At 35.6% G+C, this 21874-nt stretch overlaps 1 protein-coding gene across 1 annotated transcript; it reads right to left on the reverse strand.

Annotated features, from left to right (window-relative positions):
- Nucleotides 1-3719: 3719 nt before the first annotated feature.
- KCNV1 (potassium voltage-gated channel modifier subfamily V member 1) lies at nucleotides 3720-18821 on the reverse strand. Its single transcript, XM_003760332.2, has 5 exons — nucleotides 18425-18821; nucleotides 18210-18323; nucleotides 16577-17073; nucleotides 11085-11614; nucleotides 3720-4623 (listed from the first exon to the last, which is right to left on the reverse strand). The coding sequence occupies exons 3-5, from the start codon at nucleotides 17056-17058 to the stop codon at nucleotides 4112-4114; spliced, it is 1524 nt and encodes a 507-aa protein (XP_003760380.1). The 5' UTR covers nucleotides 17059-17073; nucleotides 18210-18323; nucleotides 18425-18821; the 3' UTR covers nucleotides 3720-4111.
- Between the last annotated feature and the right edge of the window lie 3053 nt (nucleotides 18822-21874).

Here is a 21874-nt window from a genome sequence, read left to right on the forward strand (position 1 = left end):
ATTTCTACCCTCAGGTGCACCCCATTTTCAAAAGACTTTACAAATATCAAAGGTTTGACAGGCTCTCTTTGTGATGGTTGAGGGGATAGGGAGCCTATTTTGTTGACTGCTTTCTAGAAATAGTCAATAAAAATGGTTATAATTGCCCAGAAACTCTGTCTCAGAAATTTTCAGTATCACATGTTGTTATTATTGCTTCTTCCTTTCAGTAGACCCAACTCTTAATGACTTCATATGGAGTTTTCCTGGCAAAGATATTAGAGCGGTTAGCCATTTCCTTCTCCAATCCCTTTTACAACTGAAGAACTAGGACAAAAAGGCTGAAATGACTTGTGTAGAGTCACATAGCTAGTGTCTGGGACTTGATTTGAACACAAGATGAGTACTCTTGATTGCAGGCCCCACACTCTACCCATTGTACCACCTAGCTGCCCCAAATACAATGAACACATCCATGTTTAAAACTGCCTCTGTCTAGTATTCTTTCTCTAGACATAAATTTGGTTAAAAAGAACAATTAACATTTGGAGGGATAGGTGGAGAAATACCTAAGAATATAGGTTGCATACCCTGTGCTGCCCAGGTGATACATAGTCAATATTTTCATGTATCTTATTCAGAATTAAAGAAGATGCATTAAGGGCATATCTGAACCAGCATTTCAAAATTATTTTAGTAGATACATTGTGCAGGGTAATAAATTTTTTGAAGAATTATTCAGAAGATTAAATAATATGAAGGTTTGCAAGTGTTGTGTTGTGTCAGAATATAAAAAAAGATACTTCATTGCTTCCCTGTTGTCTCTAAAATATAAAATGCTATGGTAATAAAAGACACATACAACCTAGCTCCAACCTATTTTGCTAGACACACTCCCTCCTCATCCCATCTCCCCAAATCCCTGGCTTGCTAGAGAAGCAAAAGTATCAGTTCCTACGTGAAGGCTTTCCTGATCATCATAGTTATATAAATATTTTAGAGAAAGCAAGGACATATGAAGTATGTATGCATATATGTTTGTGTGTGTGTATTTGAATGTAGCAATATAATATAGGTTGTAACATACAGAAACCAAACAGTTTCTACTCTCAGGAAACTTATATTTTGCTGTTGGGAAACATCATGAACATTGATTAGTATATATGTACATATAATAAAATATATACATATATTGTCCTTAAGGGCAGGCAATTTTGTTTTTGCCTTCATAGCACCAGTATTTTGCACATAAATAGCATTTAATAAATGCCTATCTAAATGGATTAAAATAAAAGTTTATTTATTGCCAGAGTTGTTAAGTAAAAGTATATTAAACATTCCCTATGTGCCAACTACTGTAATAATGGCAAGGAATTCTAGGAAAGAATCTTTTCTCTCAAGGAGCACAAACTCTAATGGGGGAGATGACATAAATTAATATGTGCCAATAATATATACACAAGATTAATTGGAGATGATGGGGGGGTTACTAGTATTAAGGGGAACCAAGAAAGGTTTCCTGTAGAATATAAGATTTTAGCTAAAAGTTGAAGGAAGCCACAAAAGCCAGGAAGAAGAGAATAGGAAAGAGAGAATTTCAGATGTGGGGAGCAACCAGTGGCAATGTCATGGATTCAGGAGATGAAATGCCTTGTGTGAGGAAGAGCAAAGAAGCCAAATTCGGTGTATTGCCAAAGTCAAGGACGAAAGTAAGGTATAAGAAACCTTTAAAGGTAAAAAAAGGGGCCAAGTTATGAAGGACTTTAAAAGCCAAAAAGAAGATTTTATATTTGTTTCTGCAAACAATAGGGAGCCACTGGAAATATATGAGCAGAGGGGATGATGTGGTCAGACTTGTACTTTAGAAAGATCAATTTGACAGCTAAAGGATAATGTCAGGAAGGATATACTGATTGGCATGGGGACAGGCAGGGAGACTAACCACAAGGCTATTACAATAAACCAGGTGTTAAGTGATGAGGGCCTGCATCAGATTAGTAAAAGTGTAGGAGGACAAAAGGAGAGAGTTAGGAAGGGGGTGATATTGGAGAGGGAAGATAATTAGTTCAGTTTGGGCATGTTAAACTCGAAACGTCCATAGAACTTCATGTTTGAGATGTCCAATAGTCAACTGGTGATGTAAGAGTGGAGATCAAGAGAAATCATTTTATTTTTCTTCTTTTCTTCAATTGGCTATATAAATAAACCTGAGAATCATCTTCTCAGATGCAGAATACCCCATTAAAGCTTCAAAATATGATATCTATATTTTCTCATTGTTATGTCTATGTTCTGAGTATAACATTGGTTCCTTTTTGTTGTAATTAATATAAATTTTAGTTTATATTATACAAGCACAAATTCTTAATATAAAGGCTTAGGATATAGAAAAATAACCCAGAAAACAAACCTAAATATGAAAAATGTGTCATTCATATTACAAATTCTCCTTGCTAGTTTAAAACAAGTATTATTTAAAATTTATTTATTTAAAACATAATATTTTCTTAATAAGGATAATAAATTATTATGGTGCCAGCTCTTCAGAAATTACCATATTCTTAAGAAGCAAGTATATATTCATCCTGGGTTTGAATTTATTCCTTGGGTTCAGGATTAATAAATAGGTATGGCACTTACCATAAAATCTCCATAGATCTCATTTACTTCAGCATGGCATTGTGGTTAGAGAGGACCTAGGTTTATGTTCCATCTCTAACCATACTGCTTTTGTGACACAGAGCAAATAACTTAATTTCTCAGTGTTCTAGGCAATAATAAATTGTAGAGAAGGTGACTGCATTCTTCCTCAGCTGGGAGTTCTCTGTCTATTGATGAAATGATAGTTGCATCCCTGTACTTATGACAATGCATTTCATTTTATTGATTTTTCTGCCTATTAACTTGATAGTGTTGGACAATAATGCTATAATAAGACAGACCTAGTATTGTTAGTTCTCAAAGCAGATGATTGATTTTTCTTGCCTTTCAATCAGTTTCAAAACTTTAATTGAAAATTTATTGGGACAATGAAAGAAATATAAAGAATATAATTGAATAAAAAATGATTACTAAGTCTATTGATATTAGCCAAATATACTATTTTCATTGATTGAAATATGGTCATTTAATAATCAAAATTCTGAATTTGCAATTTGTTCATGATGTAATACCCAATATTTATGGAATCAAAGACAAAATCAAAGATATCCATAGTTAACCAATCACTACTAGAGTTTAAAATCTATCTGGGAAACCATTAAGCAAACTGCCTTGGTAATTATATTACTCTTAGTAAACCCACGGAGTTACAGTATCAATTGTCTAGTATGAAAGTATTCTATTTCTTAAGGTGGCAAAACTGTCAACTGAACACTCATACTGCATTGTAAGTAGTCTGAATTCTACATACCTCCCTTATATCATTGTTTCTTTCCTTTATCTCCAACCTCCAAGTAAGGATGATATATTAAAATAACCATCCAGAGTCATTTGCTCTTATCATTTGATAATTATATTAATAATTTAATTGGAGCATTTTATGAGAATGAAGTAAAACTCTGTGTCAATTTGTGAATAGAAAACCAACTTTTTTTTGGTTCAAAGTTAATTGGTTCATTTAGGTATTGAGTCCATGAATGTGCCCATGTTAGCAACAGTCAAGAGACTAATGAGAAAAGCAACCATATAATTTCTTCCTAGGGTAATACAATTGAGAAGAAAAAAATCTACATAGTTGTAAACTTTTGAAAATTTTTTTAATTATCATTCCTTTATAAATTGAGTTTGGAGGCATAATCACTTCCTTAATGCTCCCCATGTCATAGTTTTATTACTGCACATATTTAGAAACCTGCCACACATTTGTCACTGGAGAGATTTCATTTTGATGTATCAATTGCTTTGGTTGTTTTGAGATCCAAAAATGAAAAATAGCTTTAGTGTCACCTTGAATATTTCTGTTTGTCTTTTAGGATATAAAATATTCTGATACATCAAGGAAACAAGTTGGAAAAATTAAAACAGTAAATGCTACAAGATAATCATCTTAACATTTGCAGACATGTACATCAATGTTTCATTAACCTTGCCAATTACATACAAGCTTTTTGAAAATATACTGAAAGTAGATTTAAAACCAGAAGTCATCTCCCCCACTGCTCCTAGTACTTGCTCTTTCTCTGCCTTTCAATCGGAGCATTTCCATGATACTTCTGGCATAAACATCTCTCAAATTAACACTGATATAGGAGTCCGTGGCTATATTCTTTGTCAATTTCTTCAAGGCTTCACGCTGTCGAATAGCTGCTTCCTTTAGCTTCAGAGTGAAATAGCAGGCAGAAAAGCGGTCATTAATAATAGCAATAGGCAAGGCCAAAACAAGTATCCCCGATAGTATACACACAAAGGCCACGATTTTGCCTGTGGTGGTGTCTGGCCTGATGTCACCATAACCCACAGTAGTCATGGATGTTGTTGCCCACCACCATGCACAGGGCACACTTGTGAAGGTTGTGCCTGGCATGCTTTGCTCAGCAAAATATTCCACAGTTGAAAATATTGAAATGCCCACAGAGAGAAATAGGAGGAGCAGACCAACCTCTTCATAACACTGAGTGAGTGTCATTCCTAGTGACCGCAATCCTGAAATATGAGAAAAACTGTCAGTCATTTGATTCATTTAATTCTCCTAATCACTATGAACTCATGGATACTTTGAATGGTAGCTATCCCTTCCCCCAAAAAACATTCAATACATCAAAATCTAAAAGTGTATCCAGATCAATAATTCTTGAAGGGAAAACTCCTAAAAAGGATTTCCTTATCTCTGTCTGAAAAGGTCCTCCACATGAGTTGAGTAGCACATATAAAAGTAGCAACAACAATAACAATCCTATTTATAAGGAACCTTAAGGTTGGAAGGATAGTTTAGATATATTTTTTCATTTGAGCTTCAGTGCTGTCCAGGATTCTCTATAATGCCTAGGAATTCCCTGACATAGAAAGAAACTTCCAACTGATGACCCTTCAAAATATAGATTTTTCCTTTTATTAAATGTCATTTTAGAAAAAAGAGAAATTTTAAAACTGGAAGAAATTTCAGTGGTTAACTAGTTCAACCCATATATGAAGATATTCAAACTAAAAACATACTGTAGTATATGTAATGCTTATGTGATCATTTGACATCAGCAGCCTATGAATGCTATGTATACCCAAAGACGTGCATGACTGCCACATCTACTTGTATTTTTCCTTTTATCTAATCCATGTTTGAATGTTTTTATAGCCAATGAGGCATATTCCACTTTCTACAATGCTTTTCTGGGAAGCTATAATAAGCCTTCCTGGTGAATATCAAGATAAAAGTGCTCTATTCACTGGAGAAGTGGTTAAGAAAATAGGTAGGGAAGAATTCCCCAAATACCAGGCCGCCTTAGAAAATGTTAATCTGAAGCTAAATCTTAAAGGAAGTGCAAAAATCCAATGCCTTAAAAAAAATTGGCCAAACTGGATAAAAACTCACTGAAGAAAACAATTTCTTTAAGAGTAGAATTAAAAGTAGAAATGGAAAAGGAGATCCAAAGCTCACTGTAGAAAATAATTCCTTAAAAATTAGAATTAAGCAAGTGGAAGCTAGTGACTTTATGAAAAATCAGGAAACCAAAAAACAAAACCAAAAGAATGCAAAAAATAGAAGACAATGTAAAATATCTCATTGGAAAAACAACTAACCTAGGAAATAGATTAAGAAGAGATGTTAAAGTTATTGTACTACATGAAAGCTGTGATCAAAAAAAAATAATAATCTATACATCGTCTTTTAAGAAATTGTCAAGAAAACTTCAACCAGACGGTAAAATAAAAATTTTAAAAATCCATTGATCACCTCCAGAAAGAGATCCCTAAACTCCCAGGAATATTATAGCCGAAGTCCAGAACTCCCAGGTCAAGGAGATAATGCTGCAGGTAGTCAGAAAGAAATTATTAAAGTATTGTAGATCCAACACTTGATAAGAAAGATTTAGCAGCTTCTACTTTAAAGGATTAGAAGATTTGGAATATGATATTCCGGTGGGCAAAAGAGGAGAGATTACACACAAGAATCACCTACCAAGAAAAATTGAGTATAATCCTTCAGGGGGAAAAGTTGACATTCAGTGAAAGAAAGGGTTTTCAGGTATTCTTAATAAAAGACCAGAGTTGAATAGGAAATTTTACTTTCAAATACAAGAGTCCAAAGATATAAAAAGATACACAAAAAAGGGAAATCATAAGGAAATTAATAGAGTTAAATCATTTACATTAATACCTGGGAAGATTATCCTTGTAACTTATAAGAACTTTCTTATTATTAGGGAAATTAACAGTATATATAAACACAGAGTGTAAGTGCTAGCTTAAAGTGAAGTGTTAATATCTAAAAAAAATAAATGTAAGGGGTAAGAGAGGAATGTACTTGGAGAAAGGGAAATGGAAAGGTAGAATGGGATAAATTATCTCATATAAAAGAGGTGAGAAAAAACTTTTACACTGAAGGAGAAGAAGGGGGAGATGAAAGGGAGTGAGTGAATTTTACTATCATCAGAACTGGCTCAAAAGGGGAATAACATTGGTCATAGAAATCTATCTTATCCTGCAGGATAGTAGGAGTGGAAGGGGATGAGAGAAGAGAGAAGTGATAGAAGGGAAAACTGATTGGGGGAGGAGCTATTCAAAAACAAAACATTTTTGATGAGGTTTAGGGTGAAAGAAGAGAGAAAATAGAACAAATAGCAAATATTGTTAAAAGTAATTATGAAAAAATTTGAAGCAAGTTTCTTTGACAAGGGCCTCACTTTTCAAATTTATAGAGAAATAATCAAAAAAATTTAAATAAAACATCCATTACCCAATTGGTAATTGATCAAAAGATAAGAACAGTTTTCAGATGAAGTAATCATAACTACAGCCACTTGAAGAATGTTCAAACTTACTATTGATTGGAGAAATGCAAGTTGAAAAAACTCTGAGATGGTATCACATACCTAGTAGACTGGTTAATAGGACAGAAAAGCAAAGTTACAAATGTTGGAGGGAGGGAGTGTGGCGAAAATGAGACATCAATGCATTGTTGGTAGAGTTGTGAACTAATTCAACCATTCTGTAGAGCAATTTGGAATTATGCCCAAAAGAGCTATAAAACTGTGCATATCCTTTAACTTAGCAATACCACTTCTGTGTCTGTATCCCAAAAGAGATGAAAAAGCAAAAAGGGGGGGGGGAAGAAAAGCACTTAATAGTGGCTCTTTTCTGGGAGTTAAGAACTGGAAATTGAGGGGATACCCATCCTTTAGGGAAGGATTGAATAAATTGTAGTGTGTAATTAGGATGCACTACTATTGTGCTTTAAAAAATGATAAGAAGGGTGCTGTCAGAAAACCTGGAAAAACTTCCCTTAGCTTATGCAATGTGAAATGTACTATAAAAAAAATCAAGATTGTAAGATGATCAGCTGTGAATGACAATTCAATGATTCAAGATAACTCTGAAGGAGTCATGATGAAAAAAGTTATTCAGATAAAGAACTGATGGAGTCTGAATGCAGATCAAAGCATATTTTTTTCACTTACTGTATTCTTTGTTGTGTTTTTTTCCTTTTGATCTTTTTCTTCTTTCACAACTATAATTTGGAAATATATTTTATAAAATGGCATATATATAAACTAGATCAAACTGCCTACCAGAAGGTAGGAAGAAGGAAGGGGAGAGAAGGAGAAAAAATTGGAATTCAAAATATTGTAGAGCTAAATGCTAAAAATTTTCTTCTAATGTATCTGAGAAAAAAATAAAATACTATTATACAAAGAAAAAAAATAAATGCCAAGTCAGAAACTAGTCACGTTATACCCTAGTCTGCTATCACTGGTAGAATTTGACTCCTACCTACAGTAAAGCCCTAAAGTCCTGCTGAAGTTTCCCTTTAATCAAAAGTTCATACCTTTGAGTTCAGAGCCATGTTTTCTTTTAGCATATGGCAGTGAAAACTCTTATCTTTTACTATAGGCATTATCTAGAATTTCACTGAGCTGCTTCCCTGGGTCACCTTCTTCCCCTTAACTTGCAGCTTCAGGACCATTATCTGAGTGCCTGCTGTGGTGTTAGTTATTTAGGACTCGAATACCAGGGGTATAGGTCTGTGCCCTAACATCAATGAACTCTTCCTCCTCCTTTAGTCTGTGAATTATTATCTAAGACTAGAACTAAGTTTTCATGGCCTCACACTGGGAAATCTCATTGAACCTCAAGTTCCAGTAAACAGGAACTCTTGCTCCTCAAAAAATACCCTGTTGCTGGAGGAACCAGACAACTCATAAAATACATATCCTCAAACTGGTCCTCCAAACTTAACTCAATGACTCCAATGAGATAGAAAGAACCACCTCCTGAATCAGCTCATTCTATTTTTAATTAGCTCTAATTATTAGGAAGTTGTTCCTGACATTTAACCTAATTTTTTTTTTTTTGCAAATTTATACTTAAGGCAGAATTACTGCCTTGTAGGGCTAAAATGTCAAGTTTCTTTCTTCTTTTTTTTTTTTGTTAACTTCTCAAATATGTAAGCATAAATGAGTTTTCTATAAACATTCCCCGTTTTAATAGTAATGATAAGTCTGTTGTTAAGATTGTTGTTATATCTATCTTTATATTCTACCCTTTACAATTATGTTCAGTTGCTCTCATGTGCATGTTATGCATTCCAAATGATATCATAGCCTCCTGGAACATAGGATATCTGTCATCTAAGTGTGCTTCATGTCAAAGTGGTATGTGGGGTATAAGTTCAGTAAACGCTGGCAACTTTTTACAATATTATGTGTTAGGGATTTTCTATGCTACTGGCTTACTAATTATTTAAAATTTCAGTTCTACCAAAAAAAATTTGGGTTGGATATTTGAATTTCTAGAGCTGACTTAATTCTATGCCCATATCTAAGATAGTGAGCAATTTTTCTTCTATTATAAGGAGACAGCAAAGAGAGTATAAGCAGTTAGGTGGCACACTATTTAGAGCATTGGACCTGAAATAAGGAAGATCTAAGTTCAAATTCTACCTCACCTACTTACTAGCTGTGTGGCCCTGGGTATATCACTTAACCTTTCTCATTCTTAATTTCCTCATCTGTAAAAGGGAAATAAAAATAGCACATACCTTAGACTATTATTGTGAGGACAAACAAGTATACTCTACAACTCTTAAAAAGCAGTATATAAATGCTAGCATTTATTCAAAGAACCAGACTTCATTTCATTGCTATGCTGACTTTTCTCATTCATTACATTTGTTTTAAAAAGAAACAACCTGATTTTGATGATGTTGGAAGAATCAAAAAATGATGAAAGCTTAATCTTTCAAATAAATTATTTACAGTAAAAAGATCAGTGTCTCAGGAAGCCCACTTGATATTTGGAGGCTAGGGAGTAGATCTTCTGAAAGCATGAACAAGTTTTTATATCAACATACACTTTACAACATAAGGACAGAGTTAAGTCTAAGTGGTCCTGATCTGACTCACCAAAGGCTATTTGAAATTAATTCAAGTATTATTTATATTTTCATTACTGTGTAGATTTTGATATTTAAACTCCCCACATGAACATGAGTTATTAAGAAGCTATTTATTGTTAGAGACCAATGAATAATATATTTGAGGTTTAACTATTTTAGAAGACCTCCTAGGTAGCTTGCAGAGATAGTTAGATTGGAAATACTGTTGTTTTTCATAGATGTCAAACCTAGATGGAGATTTAGAAATCATTTAGTCCAACTCCTCTTCTTTAACAGAGTAGGAAAATTTAGCCAAGAGAAATCAAGTGCATTTTACAAGATCACACACAACTTGTTAATGGCACAGTAGGGGCTGATTCAAGTCTAGATTTCCTAACTCTTAGCCCAGTGATTTTTTTTTTACTTTGCACAATTATATTTAATTTTTGCTGAAGGTATCTTAACAATTCTCCAAAAAAACAAAACAAATAGATAGCTTAATTAAACTATCTTAGCTTATTTTAATAATTAATATTTATGTGAACAGGAACACAACCCTTAATGATTTTAATGTACAAGGATGGCAATCTTCATGTAATTTATGAATCCATCTTATATGTAAGCATGAGATTATACTCTTGCATGTAACCTTTCTATGGAGATGATGATGCTTGTCTAATAATTTAGAAGTCTTGCAGAGAGCTGACATGGTGGAAATTGCTGTTATTTCCCCTTTTTTCCCTCCTTGTTTTCTTTTCAAAAATGTAGTCTTAACTGTGTTTTAAAATCAAAACCCCTGAAGAGTTTATAAATACACTATGAAAGCATCCCATTATATGTGTCAAAAAACAAAGACTAGTGCTTTTAAAAGTTGTTAGGAACCCCATTATCAAAGCTACATTATGTGAAACTGAGAAAATACTCTAGAAAGAAAACAATAATAATGAAACTGTCAGGAAAAGGTCCAAATCAATCCAGTTTGGTTAAAAAACAGGACAATTCTATCCTAGTTCCCTAGATCCCTTGATATATAGGCAAAACTATAGTTTGGTCAATATAGATATAGCTGTAGGAAATAATTTCCTTCCAACTAATTCCTAATTTGTTGCCCTTATTCTTCTTCTTTACTATCTAATTTCTCCCTCTCTCCAATGGAGAAAATTTCAATAACATCTGTTAAGCTCTGAAAGTGTGATTATCTGGTAATTATTCTGGTTAGAAGGGCAGTTTGTATATAACAGCTCATTCTTATTGATGGACTAAATGAAGTTTTCCTTCTAAGCAGGGTACTCCTTTTCCCTCATCAGAAAATAGATTGGGAAATGATCATATCTCTTTTATACCAAACCTGGATACCTAGTGTATCCAGATATCAGAAATCAGAAGTTTCTTTGCCCCTTTGCCCTCTGTGACCAGAAGAATATTTTGCTAGCCCCACTCTGGGTCCAAAATAGAGAACTTGCTTAGGCATTACTATATGTTCAACTTGATGACATTGTTTTTTCTTTATTTTCATGATAATTTTAAACACTTAAACCAATGGTAGTTTTAAAAAGCATCAATAAAATGTGAATACCTGTTGAATGTCTGCCCAGTTTTAGCATGCGCAGAGCCCTGAGCAGCCTCAAAACCTGCACGATGCGCCCCACATTTTCCAGCTCTTGTGTGGTTTCACTTTCACTTAGGCTCTCCACCAACAGAGTGATATAGAAGGGGAGGATGGCCAAGAGGTCAATGATATTTGCCACCTTCCTTAAGAAGCCACACCTGTTCCTCACACAGAGTAAGCGTAGGGCAAACTCCCCAGTGAACCAAGTAATACACAGGTACTCCAGGGCCTCCAATAGCTGCATGTCCAGCCAGCTTGGCTCAGAAGACATCAGGGCCATGTTGGCAATGGACACGACCACAAAAATGATGGAAATAATTCCAAAGATCCTGGCAGCCGTGGAAGATCCTGGTTTTTCCAAAATGTCCCAGAGCTTCTGTCGAGTAGTAGGGCAGAGTCCTTGAGAAAAATCTTGGTCACTCTCTTGCTGACTTTCCTGGTCTTCAGTATCATCCTTGAAGTCTAAAGTCTCACTCAACTCCTTCCTTTTCAAGTACCTTTCCAAAAGAATAATATGATCTTTAGAACTTTTATTGAAAATTATGACCTTGGTACAAATGACACTTTTAAAAATATGTTCAAGAACCATAGTAATAGAAAAACTATTTGGATTTGTACTTGGAAATCCTGAATCTCAGATCTATCATTTAATAGCCTTGGGTGGATGTATTCAATTGGTAATTAGAAATACGGGGAACCAGAGAATAGGGGTAAAGGTATAAATATAGAAATATAATATAGAAATGGGTTTCATTTATAAAGACATGATCACTGATATCATGGAACTGGATGATACCAATAGGGAAGAGAATATATAGAAAGAATAGCTACAAGGACATAACTTTAGGGGACAGCAATATGAAAAATTAGGAAGAGAAGGCTGAATAAAAGAGAAACAAAAGCTGTCAGAAAGGAAAACTATGAGAATGAAGTATAATGGAAGCTAAAGGGAAAGCGTACCAAGAAAGAGGATATAGTCAATAGTGTCGAATGCTAGAGAGAGATCAAGGAGGATAAGAACAGAACGAAGAATATGAGATTTAATTTTACTTACAGTTCTATGTATTATAATGTTCAAAGGGACATTTAGTGATCACCTCATTCAGTGCTGTCAAAGTTAAATAGAAATGAAGGTCACTTATCTATACATAAAGATCCTTGAGGACTGCATATTGATTTAGTTTTGAAATGTAATCTATATTTTCGGTATTTTTTTCATTTTATTAAATATTTCTTGATTACATTTTATTGTGGTTTGAGTGTATTTAGGAGTGATGTGAGCCACATGTAATCTCAAAACCATGTGATCTCCTTTGATCAGTTCAATGCAACAGTTACTAAGCATTCTACCACATAATAAACATCTATACATGTGTATACATGCACACACATAAAACACATACATGTATCTATTAGATATATGTATGTATACAAATGTTTATACATGTTAGATTGGAAATAATCTGAGAGAAAACATTAGCTTTAAGGAGAACCTGGAAAGACTTTTAGAATGTGGGATTTTAGCTGAGACTTAAAGGAAGCCAAGAAAATGTGGAGATGGAGGTGAGGAGAGAGAGAATTCCAGGCATGGGTGACATTCAGTGAAAATACACAGATGGAGTCGTGAGATGGAGTGTCTTGTATAAGGATTATCAAAGATTGAGAGTCAGTGCATCATAGAATGCATGGAGGGAAGACTAGAAAAGTACAAAGAGGCCAGGATATAAAGGGCTTTAAAAGCCAAAGACAGGATTTTATATTTGATTGTGGAGGTTATAAGGAGCCATTTTAGCTTATGAATAGGGTATTAGATCCTATGCTCAGACCTACAGTTTAAGAAAAAAAATTGCTTTATAAGCAGAATGGAGGATAGTCTGATGTGATTAGAGTGAAATTCGAAGTGTTGAAATCAACCCCAAAGTCTACTGCAATAGTCCAGAATGGACTGTAACAGGATGGTAGTAATGTCAGAGAAGAGGAGGGGTTACATATGGGAGATTTTGTAAAGAGTACTTGTAAACATATTCTATATGAGGTATGAGAAAGTGTCAGAAGTAGAATATGAGACTTAGGTTGTAAACTTAGGTGAGTAGGAGGATGGTGTTGCCCTGAATAGAAACAGCTAAATTAGGAAGAGAGGAAAGTTTGAGGGGAAACAAAGGATTTCACTTTTGTGCACCTTGGGTTTAAGACATTTATGTGACACTCAGCTGGAGATATTCAATAGACAGCTGGAGATATAATATTGGAGATTATCAGTTTTGAGTAAATAGATTGGAGAATTATCAGCATAGAGATGACAGTTCAGCCTAGGGAAATTGAGATCATCAAGCAAAATAGTATACAAGGAAAAGAGAAAAGAAGAGGACCCAGCATGGGGGAGCTTAGTGGTTTTAACTGAGATGATGATTTTGAAAAGGTTGATATTTTATTCTGGTTTTGGTCTGTTTAGGAGTGATGTGAGCTACATGTGCTCTGAAAGTCATATGTTTGCACTGTCGATCAAGTCAATGAAATTAACAGTTATTAAGCAATCTACCATGTGATAGACATTAATTGTATATATACACATCTTTACATGTGTACACATGCACACATATATGCATAAACATTTATCCATTAATTTATTTGCATGTAAATACATATTTATATATAATAAATTAGAAATAATCTCTGAGAAAAGGAATCTTTGAAGGAATATACTCTCAGTGAGGAGAGCCTGGAGAGAATAGAGCCAGAAAAACCTAGAAGAAGAAAGTATTAAGAAGAGAATGATTGATTGTATCAAAGATCATAGAGAGATCAAGAAAGATGAAGAGTGAGAAAAAGCTATTAGATTTGGCAATTAAGAGATCATTGGAGAGAGCAGGTTCAATTGAAAATGAGGTCAGAACCTTACATAGTTAAGAAAAAGAGAGGAAAGGAAGTGAAGTCGTCATTTGTAGACTAGAAGACCCTCACAAGGAATTCAATAATGAAATGGAAAAGAGATATTGGACTTCTTCAAAAACATTCAGTTATGTGTCATCTTGGATGCTTGGAAGGCTTTCTTCTCACCTCTACCCCTTAGACTCTCTCCTTTCCTTCAGAGCTCATCTCAAATGGTATCTTCTTCTTGAAACATTTTCTGATCTCTCCAGTGCTAGTACTTTCCATCCCACCTGCTCCCATGAAATTAATTTGATAGGATAGTTATTATATGTGTGTATGTTTTCTCTTTGATCAAGTATTGCTCTTTGAGTGAAAAGCCCACTTATTTAAATGTATATGTACATATATGTTAACATATATGCATATATATGAATATACAATCTATCTAATTATATCCATATATCCCAAGCACTTAGTTCTGTCAGCCCATTGAATGGTCACCTTTACACTATTCTTTTTCTAACACACAAATACACAGAACACACACACACACATATGTTTTTCTTTTAAGAAGGCATTCAGAAACAAACTAATATTGTTAAAAAGAAAAGGATTATTTGAATTACTAAAATGAAATATGAATAATACCATCTTCACATTCATCCAGGTTCATGATTTTGACTTTTTCCCCTATTGCTCCTCCCATATAGTTATTATCCAACACAGGTCAAATCTACTTTGGTACATCTCTTGTTTTCTCTACTCCAGTCTTCTTTTCTACTCCAGTCTTAGTTATCTCAGTTCTGATTTATTTTGTAATTTAGACTATTATAATCTATTGGCATATAACATTATATATTCTACTATAACACTTTGATCATTTGGGTGAGAAAAGATGAAGGCCTGACTGTACTAAAGAGGATGTACCAGCATTGGTGAATAGAGGATGGATTTAAATGATATCCTCAACATAGAATCCATATTGTTTTTCCTGTTTCTAGTTAATTGTCTGTACAATCTTTCTGGCCTTCACATTCTGACCTTAGTAATTTTCCTAATGTACTGTTCTGATTATGTCACTCTTCCACTCAAAAACTTTCAGTAATTTCTTATTAGTCATCAAATAAAGTAAGATCTCCTGATCTAGATATTCAAAGCCCTCCACAACAGCTTTCCCTGCCCACCTCCCAATCCTTAAGTGATAAAATGATCTCTTTTCTCTTTAATTTTTTTTTTCTGTAGAACTATGTTTGAATCTCTCCTCTCTTTGAATCATCATTATGTGTGTACTTTCCCTTTCCACCATTAGCTAGTTAGTTCTTTTGGAGTAATATCTGTTAAGGAGCATTTTGTGACTATCCAGAAGCTAACAATGTCTTTTAAATAGCAGATGCTTAATCAACATTTGTCAAATGTAATTTAATCATAAATGCATATTTATATCACTTCAATTATGAAGTCTTTCCTGAAACAATATTGAAAAATGGCTGGCATAAGTATTATCTCCATATGAAAGAGAAGTAAACTGAGGCCTGGAGAAATTAAATGACTGTTTCATAGTTATATAGCTTGGGTTAAAGCCAGTGCTGAATAAAGCCTCAGACTCTACATTTAGACGCTATAGGCTGATATCTCATGTAGAAACTATCAGTGTGACCCTGAGTTTCCTTATCTCTAACATGGGTTTAAAAATATCATATTACTCCCAGGCTTGTTGAGAAGATCAAATCAGACAAAGTAAATGTGTGTGTGTGTGTGTGTGTGTGTAGACAGATTTGAATCTATTATTTCATTTTACCAGGGTATATGATTGTGGATAGATTACTTCATTTTAATATCATAATCTGTAAAATGGAGTACTTCCTCTTTCACAGGATTATTATGATTAGCATATGATTGTGAGTCCCCAAATATGCAAACAATGTACTATTATTTGCTAAGTGGGCATCAAAATCTTTTACTTTTTCATTGTCTAGAAATTGACTTTTCATCTTTCAGATAATTCTGAAATGACCTCTTCGTGTTCAGTCTCTCCACCCCAAGTTTTTATAGTCAATCCTCCCCATTTTATTTTATTTTTGTTGTTCAGTTTTATTTTGTTTTATTTTGTTTTGTGAATTAGATTCTTCCTATTTTTGAAATAGCACAGTTCAAAATCAGATTTCAAAAATTACGATTACTTGTTCAAGAACTTTTTCTAACTTAGACATGCCTTCTACTTTATGAGTGATCCTAGAATCTAGAGTTGGAAGAAACCTCATGAACCATCAAATGCAGACCTATCATTTTACTGGTGAAGAAACCCAGGCCCAGAGAAGTTACATAACTTGAGCAAGATTATAGTCTCACAGGTGTAATTCATTTCATCTGACTCCTCCTTCCATTTCTTTAAACTACCTCCCAACTTAAAACAAACAAGTCAGCAGGACTACACTAATACTATACTTCTCGTTTTATCCCTGATTGAGACATTCCTAACTTAAACTGCCTCAGCTATTCTTTTAAATATATTATGAGCCACCCACTAGCCTCTCCTTCTTGGCATCCTTAGGCCCACGCGGGGCGCTTGCCCCATTTCCATAGGATACCTGTCCCTACAGCAGGAATCGATGCTCAGCTCGTCGATGCCCCAGTACTGGATCTCCTGTAGGAAGGAGAGCGCACACAGCTGCTCCATGACGTGCAGCCGGCCAGTACGGTAATAGTGTAGGATGTAGCGGAAAGCTTGGGAACTCCTGTCGAAGAAATATTCATTGTCCACCAAGTTGGCATCGTCGCAGAGCTCCAGGGTGCTGGAGGCTGCGGCCAGAGTACCGGGGTGGCGGCAGGACGCCACCACTACGGCCAGCTTCCCCAGTCGCGTGTGTGGGAAGCAGGACAATGCTTGCTGGGATAGGACGAAGCGGCTACCTCCCACGTTGACCGTGAAGCTGTCCCCTAGAGCTAGGGGCTCTCCTTCTCCCTCGCTGCAGAATACGCTGGAGTCTAAGGAGAGTAGAGAACCGCTGTTCAGCGGCATTTCATTGGCCGCCCCAGCAGCTGGGGACCGGCAGCGGAAAGGCGCCTCCATCCTTGCCACCTGCTCCTGTGGACATGACAAAGTTTAAGGAGGAGAGCAGGCCCCGGTGGGAGGCGGGGGTTGGGTGGTAGTGGCGCTCAACGAGCTGGAAATGAATGCTTTAGGAACCGTCAGGAGGGGAGACAAGCGGCTTCCTGCTCGCTCGGCTTTCCTCTCCACCCACTCTACTTGCTTTCTCTCTTAACAAGACAAATGCACTCAAACAGGGGGATCTAAGAGTGCCAACCTAGAAGAGGGCAAGAGTCAAAGTGCTCAGAAAGGAGGAGTCAGCCAAAGTAGGCAAATCAGAGGAATATGGGTAGCATTGTAGGGCTGGATTTTTTTTTTTTAATCAAGATTTTGTTTGATGCCCAAGTGCGTCCCGTTCCCACGCCCATCTTCCGTGACTGATACCTCCCAATCTACCAGGCAACCGGGAGGACCTGCCTTTAAGAGGAGCGACAAACGTGTGTGAATTGGCTGGACAATTCGGGTGGGGTTGGGGACGTGAAGGGAAGTTGAAGGTAGAGGGATGCAGGAAAAGCAAGGATGAGGGTGGTATGGAGGTGGGAATGTGGGACTGCCTTCCTTTCCTTTCAGTACCCTAAATAAAAGGGTAAGCATGGGCCTTTCCTTAAACCCTTTCTAAGTAATACATTTCTGGTTTATTCTATTTTGGCTGGTAACGATAGCTTTCTGAAAATTGGAGGGGAGGAGGTTAATGCGATTACCAATTCAATACAATTCTAGCCTACTTTCCCCCCCCCCCTTTTTTTTTTTTTTTTTTTTAAACCTCTGCTTTCGAAATACCAATAGTGTCATGAGAGCACACTCTCTTTTCACCTGGAAAGCCGCTAATAACTTGGGGTTTCCAATGAATAATCCGTGCAGTCCCCTTGGACTGGAGGTTTTACTTCGGAGCACTTTTACATTTCCCTAAAAGTTCCTTTTGAATAGGGCAGAGACCGAAAAAACTCACTCTGGATAAATGAAGGCAAAAGGATCAGAAAGCTAAGTTGAGTGCCTAAGGCAGTTTAAATAATGTGGATGCCTTAGTAAAAGGTCTCCGTAAAATGAAAGACTAATTCGGTGCCTGGGAAACTCTGTTGGTACCATTCTTGGGGGCTGACCTATAAAAAAAAAGATATCTCGTGGTGACTTACCGGCGCTCCCGTTAGCTGTTGCTCCACTGCACATCTGGGCTGGGCACAGCAGCTGCAGCTTTGGAGGAAGCTGCTCTGATCTGTTACTGAGACTTCATTCGTCCCTCTTAGCGCCTGTCATGGGTAGAGGACAATGACTTTGATGACCAAGGAGGCGTGGCATAGAGCCCCTGCTTATATATCGAGCCTTTGCCCTTAAAGCTTCTCTTGCCTACCTCCGCCTTCCAGTTGTTCCGCCTCCAGCCTGGTTTTTGACAGTGCTGTTCTGTGGATCCCAGCTCTGTAGTCAACCAGCCTTCTAGCACTGAGAGCAGGCAGTGAAAAGTGAACAGGAGGGAAAGGGGGAGGTGTGGAAAGAGGAGGGAACTAAAAGCCTGGAGACACTGACAATTATATTTATCTTGAAGACAGTTAACACTTCAAGTATTAATTTTTATTCCCCTTCTTCTTTGCCCCTACAAACGCTCAAGGTAAAAGTTCCCCAGTGCAAATAATCATGTCAATCAGGAGTTAGATAATTATATCTCCTGTGTTATGGTCCTGGATCATGTTTTTAATGTCTTGCAAAAAATTCATCCTTTCTCATTCTGCAATGTCACTAAGGTTTTCTGAGAAAGAGAGGATGGCTTTTCTTGTCTCCTTTTTCTCCTAAGTCGTTTTAGAAGATACACAAAAATAAATCTGAGGCAACAAAGTACCATTTCTTTGGCAGAGCTCTAAGGTGGAGGAGGAGGACGTAGGATGAAGTTGTTGGATTTTTTTCTTCCTGTGAGAATAAATAACCAATTCTAGAAAAAAAAAAAAACTTTTTGAAATAGTTTGGATTAGGGTTAGTATGAAAGCTAACCATTTATTCAAAATAGTACCAACTCCAATCCCCTCCCTCCCAGATATTTTTACTCATTAAAAATTAAGTCCATAAGGATTCTTCTGTGAGAGGAAGAGGTATGCCATGTCAAAAGTACACTCATAGTGTGAAGACTACTTTTGACTCTATCCTAAATATTCTAAAGTGGAGAACTGAAATCTAATTGACAAACTATATTAATTGTGATCTATGATGTAAAAAACAAAACAAAACAAAACAACAACAACAATATGCCCCAAACAACAAACTATGATCCAAATTAGTGTAGTTCCCTTCACTGTGGTCACCCACACTTATACCAACAATGCTGATATTGGACAAAACCTTTATTGGAATTTTTCTCTAGGAACTGCTTCCAAGATTGTGATGAGGTTAACTTAAATCACTTCCATGGTGTTAAAACTTCCTCTTTTAAAGAACTAATTTTTGGAAAGTGTCGAAAGCTATTTGGTGACAAATCTGCTTAGTAATGAGTATGGTCATGTTAAAAATCTTCCTCTGAATTTCCATGTTTTTACCTTTTTATCCCCCTTTTTAGTGCTGTTATTTCTGTATATATCTTAATATAGTAAAAACAAAGTATTTATAAAGTACTTCCTATGTGAAAGGTACTATGCTAGGTGAATGATACAAAGAAAACCAAATCTAATAGTCTCTACCAATAAATTACTTAGATTTTACTAGGGAAATGGTGGGAAAATGTGAGGAATACACATAAATTCAAATATGTATGCACATACATACATGTATATAGGATAATTGGTGGGGGAGATAAGAAGGAGATGGGGAGGAACAGGAAGAACACTAATAACTTTGGAGATTAGGAAAGACTATTTGTAAGAAATGTCATTTGAGTTGACTCTTAAAGGAATTTAAAGTGTCTAAAGAGGGAGATACTGGGAGAGAACATTGGGATGGAATGTCATAAGTGGTCAACAGAAAGTTAAACTAGCTTGCTTCTCATGTAGATTACATGAAAGGGAAAATACCTTAAGTCAGCAAAAGTAGACTGGATCCAAATTGTGAAGGTTTTTGAATGTCAAATGAAGAAACTTGAATTTTGAGCAAAGTATTTTATCTGGGCAGCAGTAGAGAATCACAAAAGCTTCTTGAGTATGAGAGTAATATAGTATCATAGATATGGAATTGAAATAATACCTGGAGGTCATCCAGGCTCTCATTTTACAGATCAGAAAACAGAGATCCAGAAAATTGAAGAGATAATAGAGATAATAAGTAGAAAATCTCAGGCTTGAACTCCAGCAGTCAGATGGAACAGAGCACTTAAGTCTGGAATTCCAGAAGAAAAACTTTGTTTTGGTCAAACACGATAGCTGTCTGAATGTGTAAGTTGCTTATCCTCTTTTAGCTTTAGTTTTATCAGGTGTAAAATAGAAAGAACAATAATATATTCCTCACAAGAACCCATATATAAAATGAAATATCTGAAAAGCATCTTCAAACCTTACAACATTATATAAACATTGGATATTTTTTGTTACTTCACCTTGGTTTGTGAGGATTATTTTGAAAGTTATGTGGAAGATGGGTTGGAGAAGGTAGAAACTGAAAATGGGAATTCAAATAGGACACTATTATAAAAGTAAAATCAAGAGTTGAGGAGTTGAACTTGAATTAGAATAGTTGTGTTGTAAGTGAAGAATCTGGGAGATGCAGAGATTTTGGGGAGATAGAATCAGCAAGATTTAATAGATAGTTGAAAGTAGTGGGGTAAAGGATGGTGAAGTATCAAGAAAGAATGAAAATGCTGTGTTGTGAACCACACTCAGTTCCCACAGTCCTCTCTCTGGGTGTAGATAACTCTCCATCACTGAACAATTGGAATTGGTTAGAATCATCCTATTGTTGAAGAGAGCCATGTCCATTAGACTTGATCATCATATAATCTTGTTGCTGTGTATAATGATCTTCTGATTCTGCTCATTTCATTTAGCATCAGTTCATATAAGTCTTTCTAGGCCTCTCTGAAATCATCCTGTATGGTTATTCCATAACATTCATATACCACAATTTATTCAGCCATTCTCCAATTGATGGGCATCCATTCAATTTCTAATTTCTAGCCACTCCAAAAAGGGCTGCCACAAACATTTTTGCACATGTGAGTCCCTTTACCTCCTTTAAAATCTCCTTGGGATATAAGCCCAATAGAAACACTGCTGGATCAAAGGGTATGTACATTTTGATAACTTTTTGAGCATTGTTCCAAATCGTTCTCCAGAATGGTTGGATTCGTTCACAGTTCCACCAACAATGTATCAGTGTCCCAGTTTTCCTACATCCCCTGCAACATTTGTCATTATTATTTCCTGTCAATCTGAGAGATGTGTAGTGGTATCTCAAAGTTGTCTTAATTTGCATTTCTCTGATCAATAATGATTTAGAATACCTTTTCATATGAATAGAAATAGTTTCAATTTCTTCATCTGAAAATTGTCTGTTTATATCCTTTGACCATTTATCAATTAGAAAATGGCTTGAATTCTTATAAATGAGTCAATTCTCTATACCTTTTTATAAATGAGGCCTTTATCAGCACCTTTGATTGTAAAAATGTTTTCCCAGCTTATTGCTTCTCTTCTAATCTTATCTGCATTAGTTTTGTTTGTACAAAAACATATTTAACTTAATATAATAAAAATTATCTATTTTGTGATCAATAATGAGCTCCAGTTCTTCTTTGGTCACAAATTCCTTCCTCCTCCACAGATCTGAGAGGTAAATTAGCCTATGTTTATTTTATTCATCTTATCTCACCATAGAAGTTTTTCATGCA

This window comes from Sarcophilus harrisii, chromosome 1 (assembly GCF_902635505.1).
Source record: "Sarcophilus harrisii chromosome 1, mSarHar1.11, whole genome shotgun sequence".
Lineage (NCBI taxonomy): Eukaryota > Metazoa > Chordata > Mammalia > Dasyuromorphia > Dasyuridae > Sarcophilus > Sarcophilus harrisii.

Coding starts and splice junctions, on each gene's coding strand:
- KCNV1 (XM_003760332.2), bottom strand. CDS start 17,058: ATGGAGGCGCCTTTCCGCTGCCGGTCCCCAGCTGCTGGGGCGGCCAAT. Junction 11,615..16,576: donor GATTCCTGCTGTAGGGACAG/GTATCCTATGGA, acceptor TCTTTTGGAAAG/GTACTTGAAAAGGAAGGAGT. Junction 4,624..11,084: donor ACTGGGCAGACATTCAACAG/GTATTCACATTT, acceptor CTCATATTTCAG/GATTGCGGTCACTAGGAATG.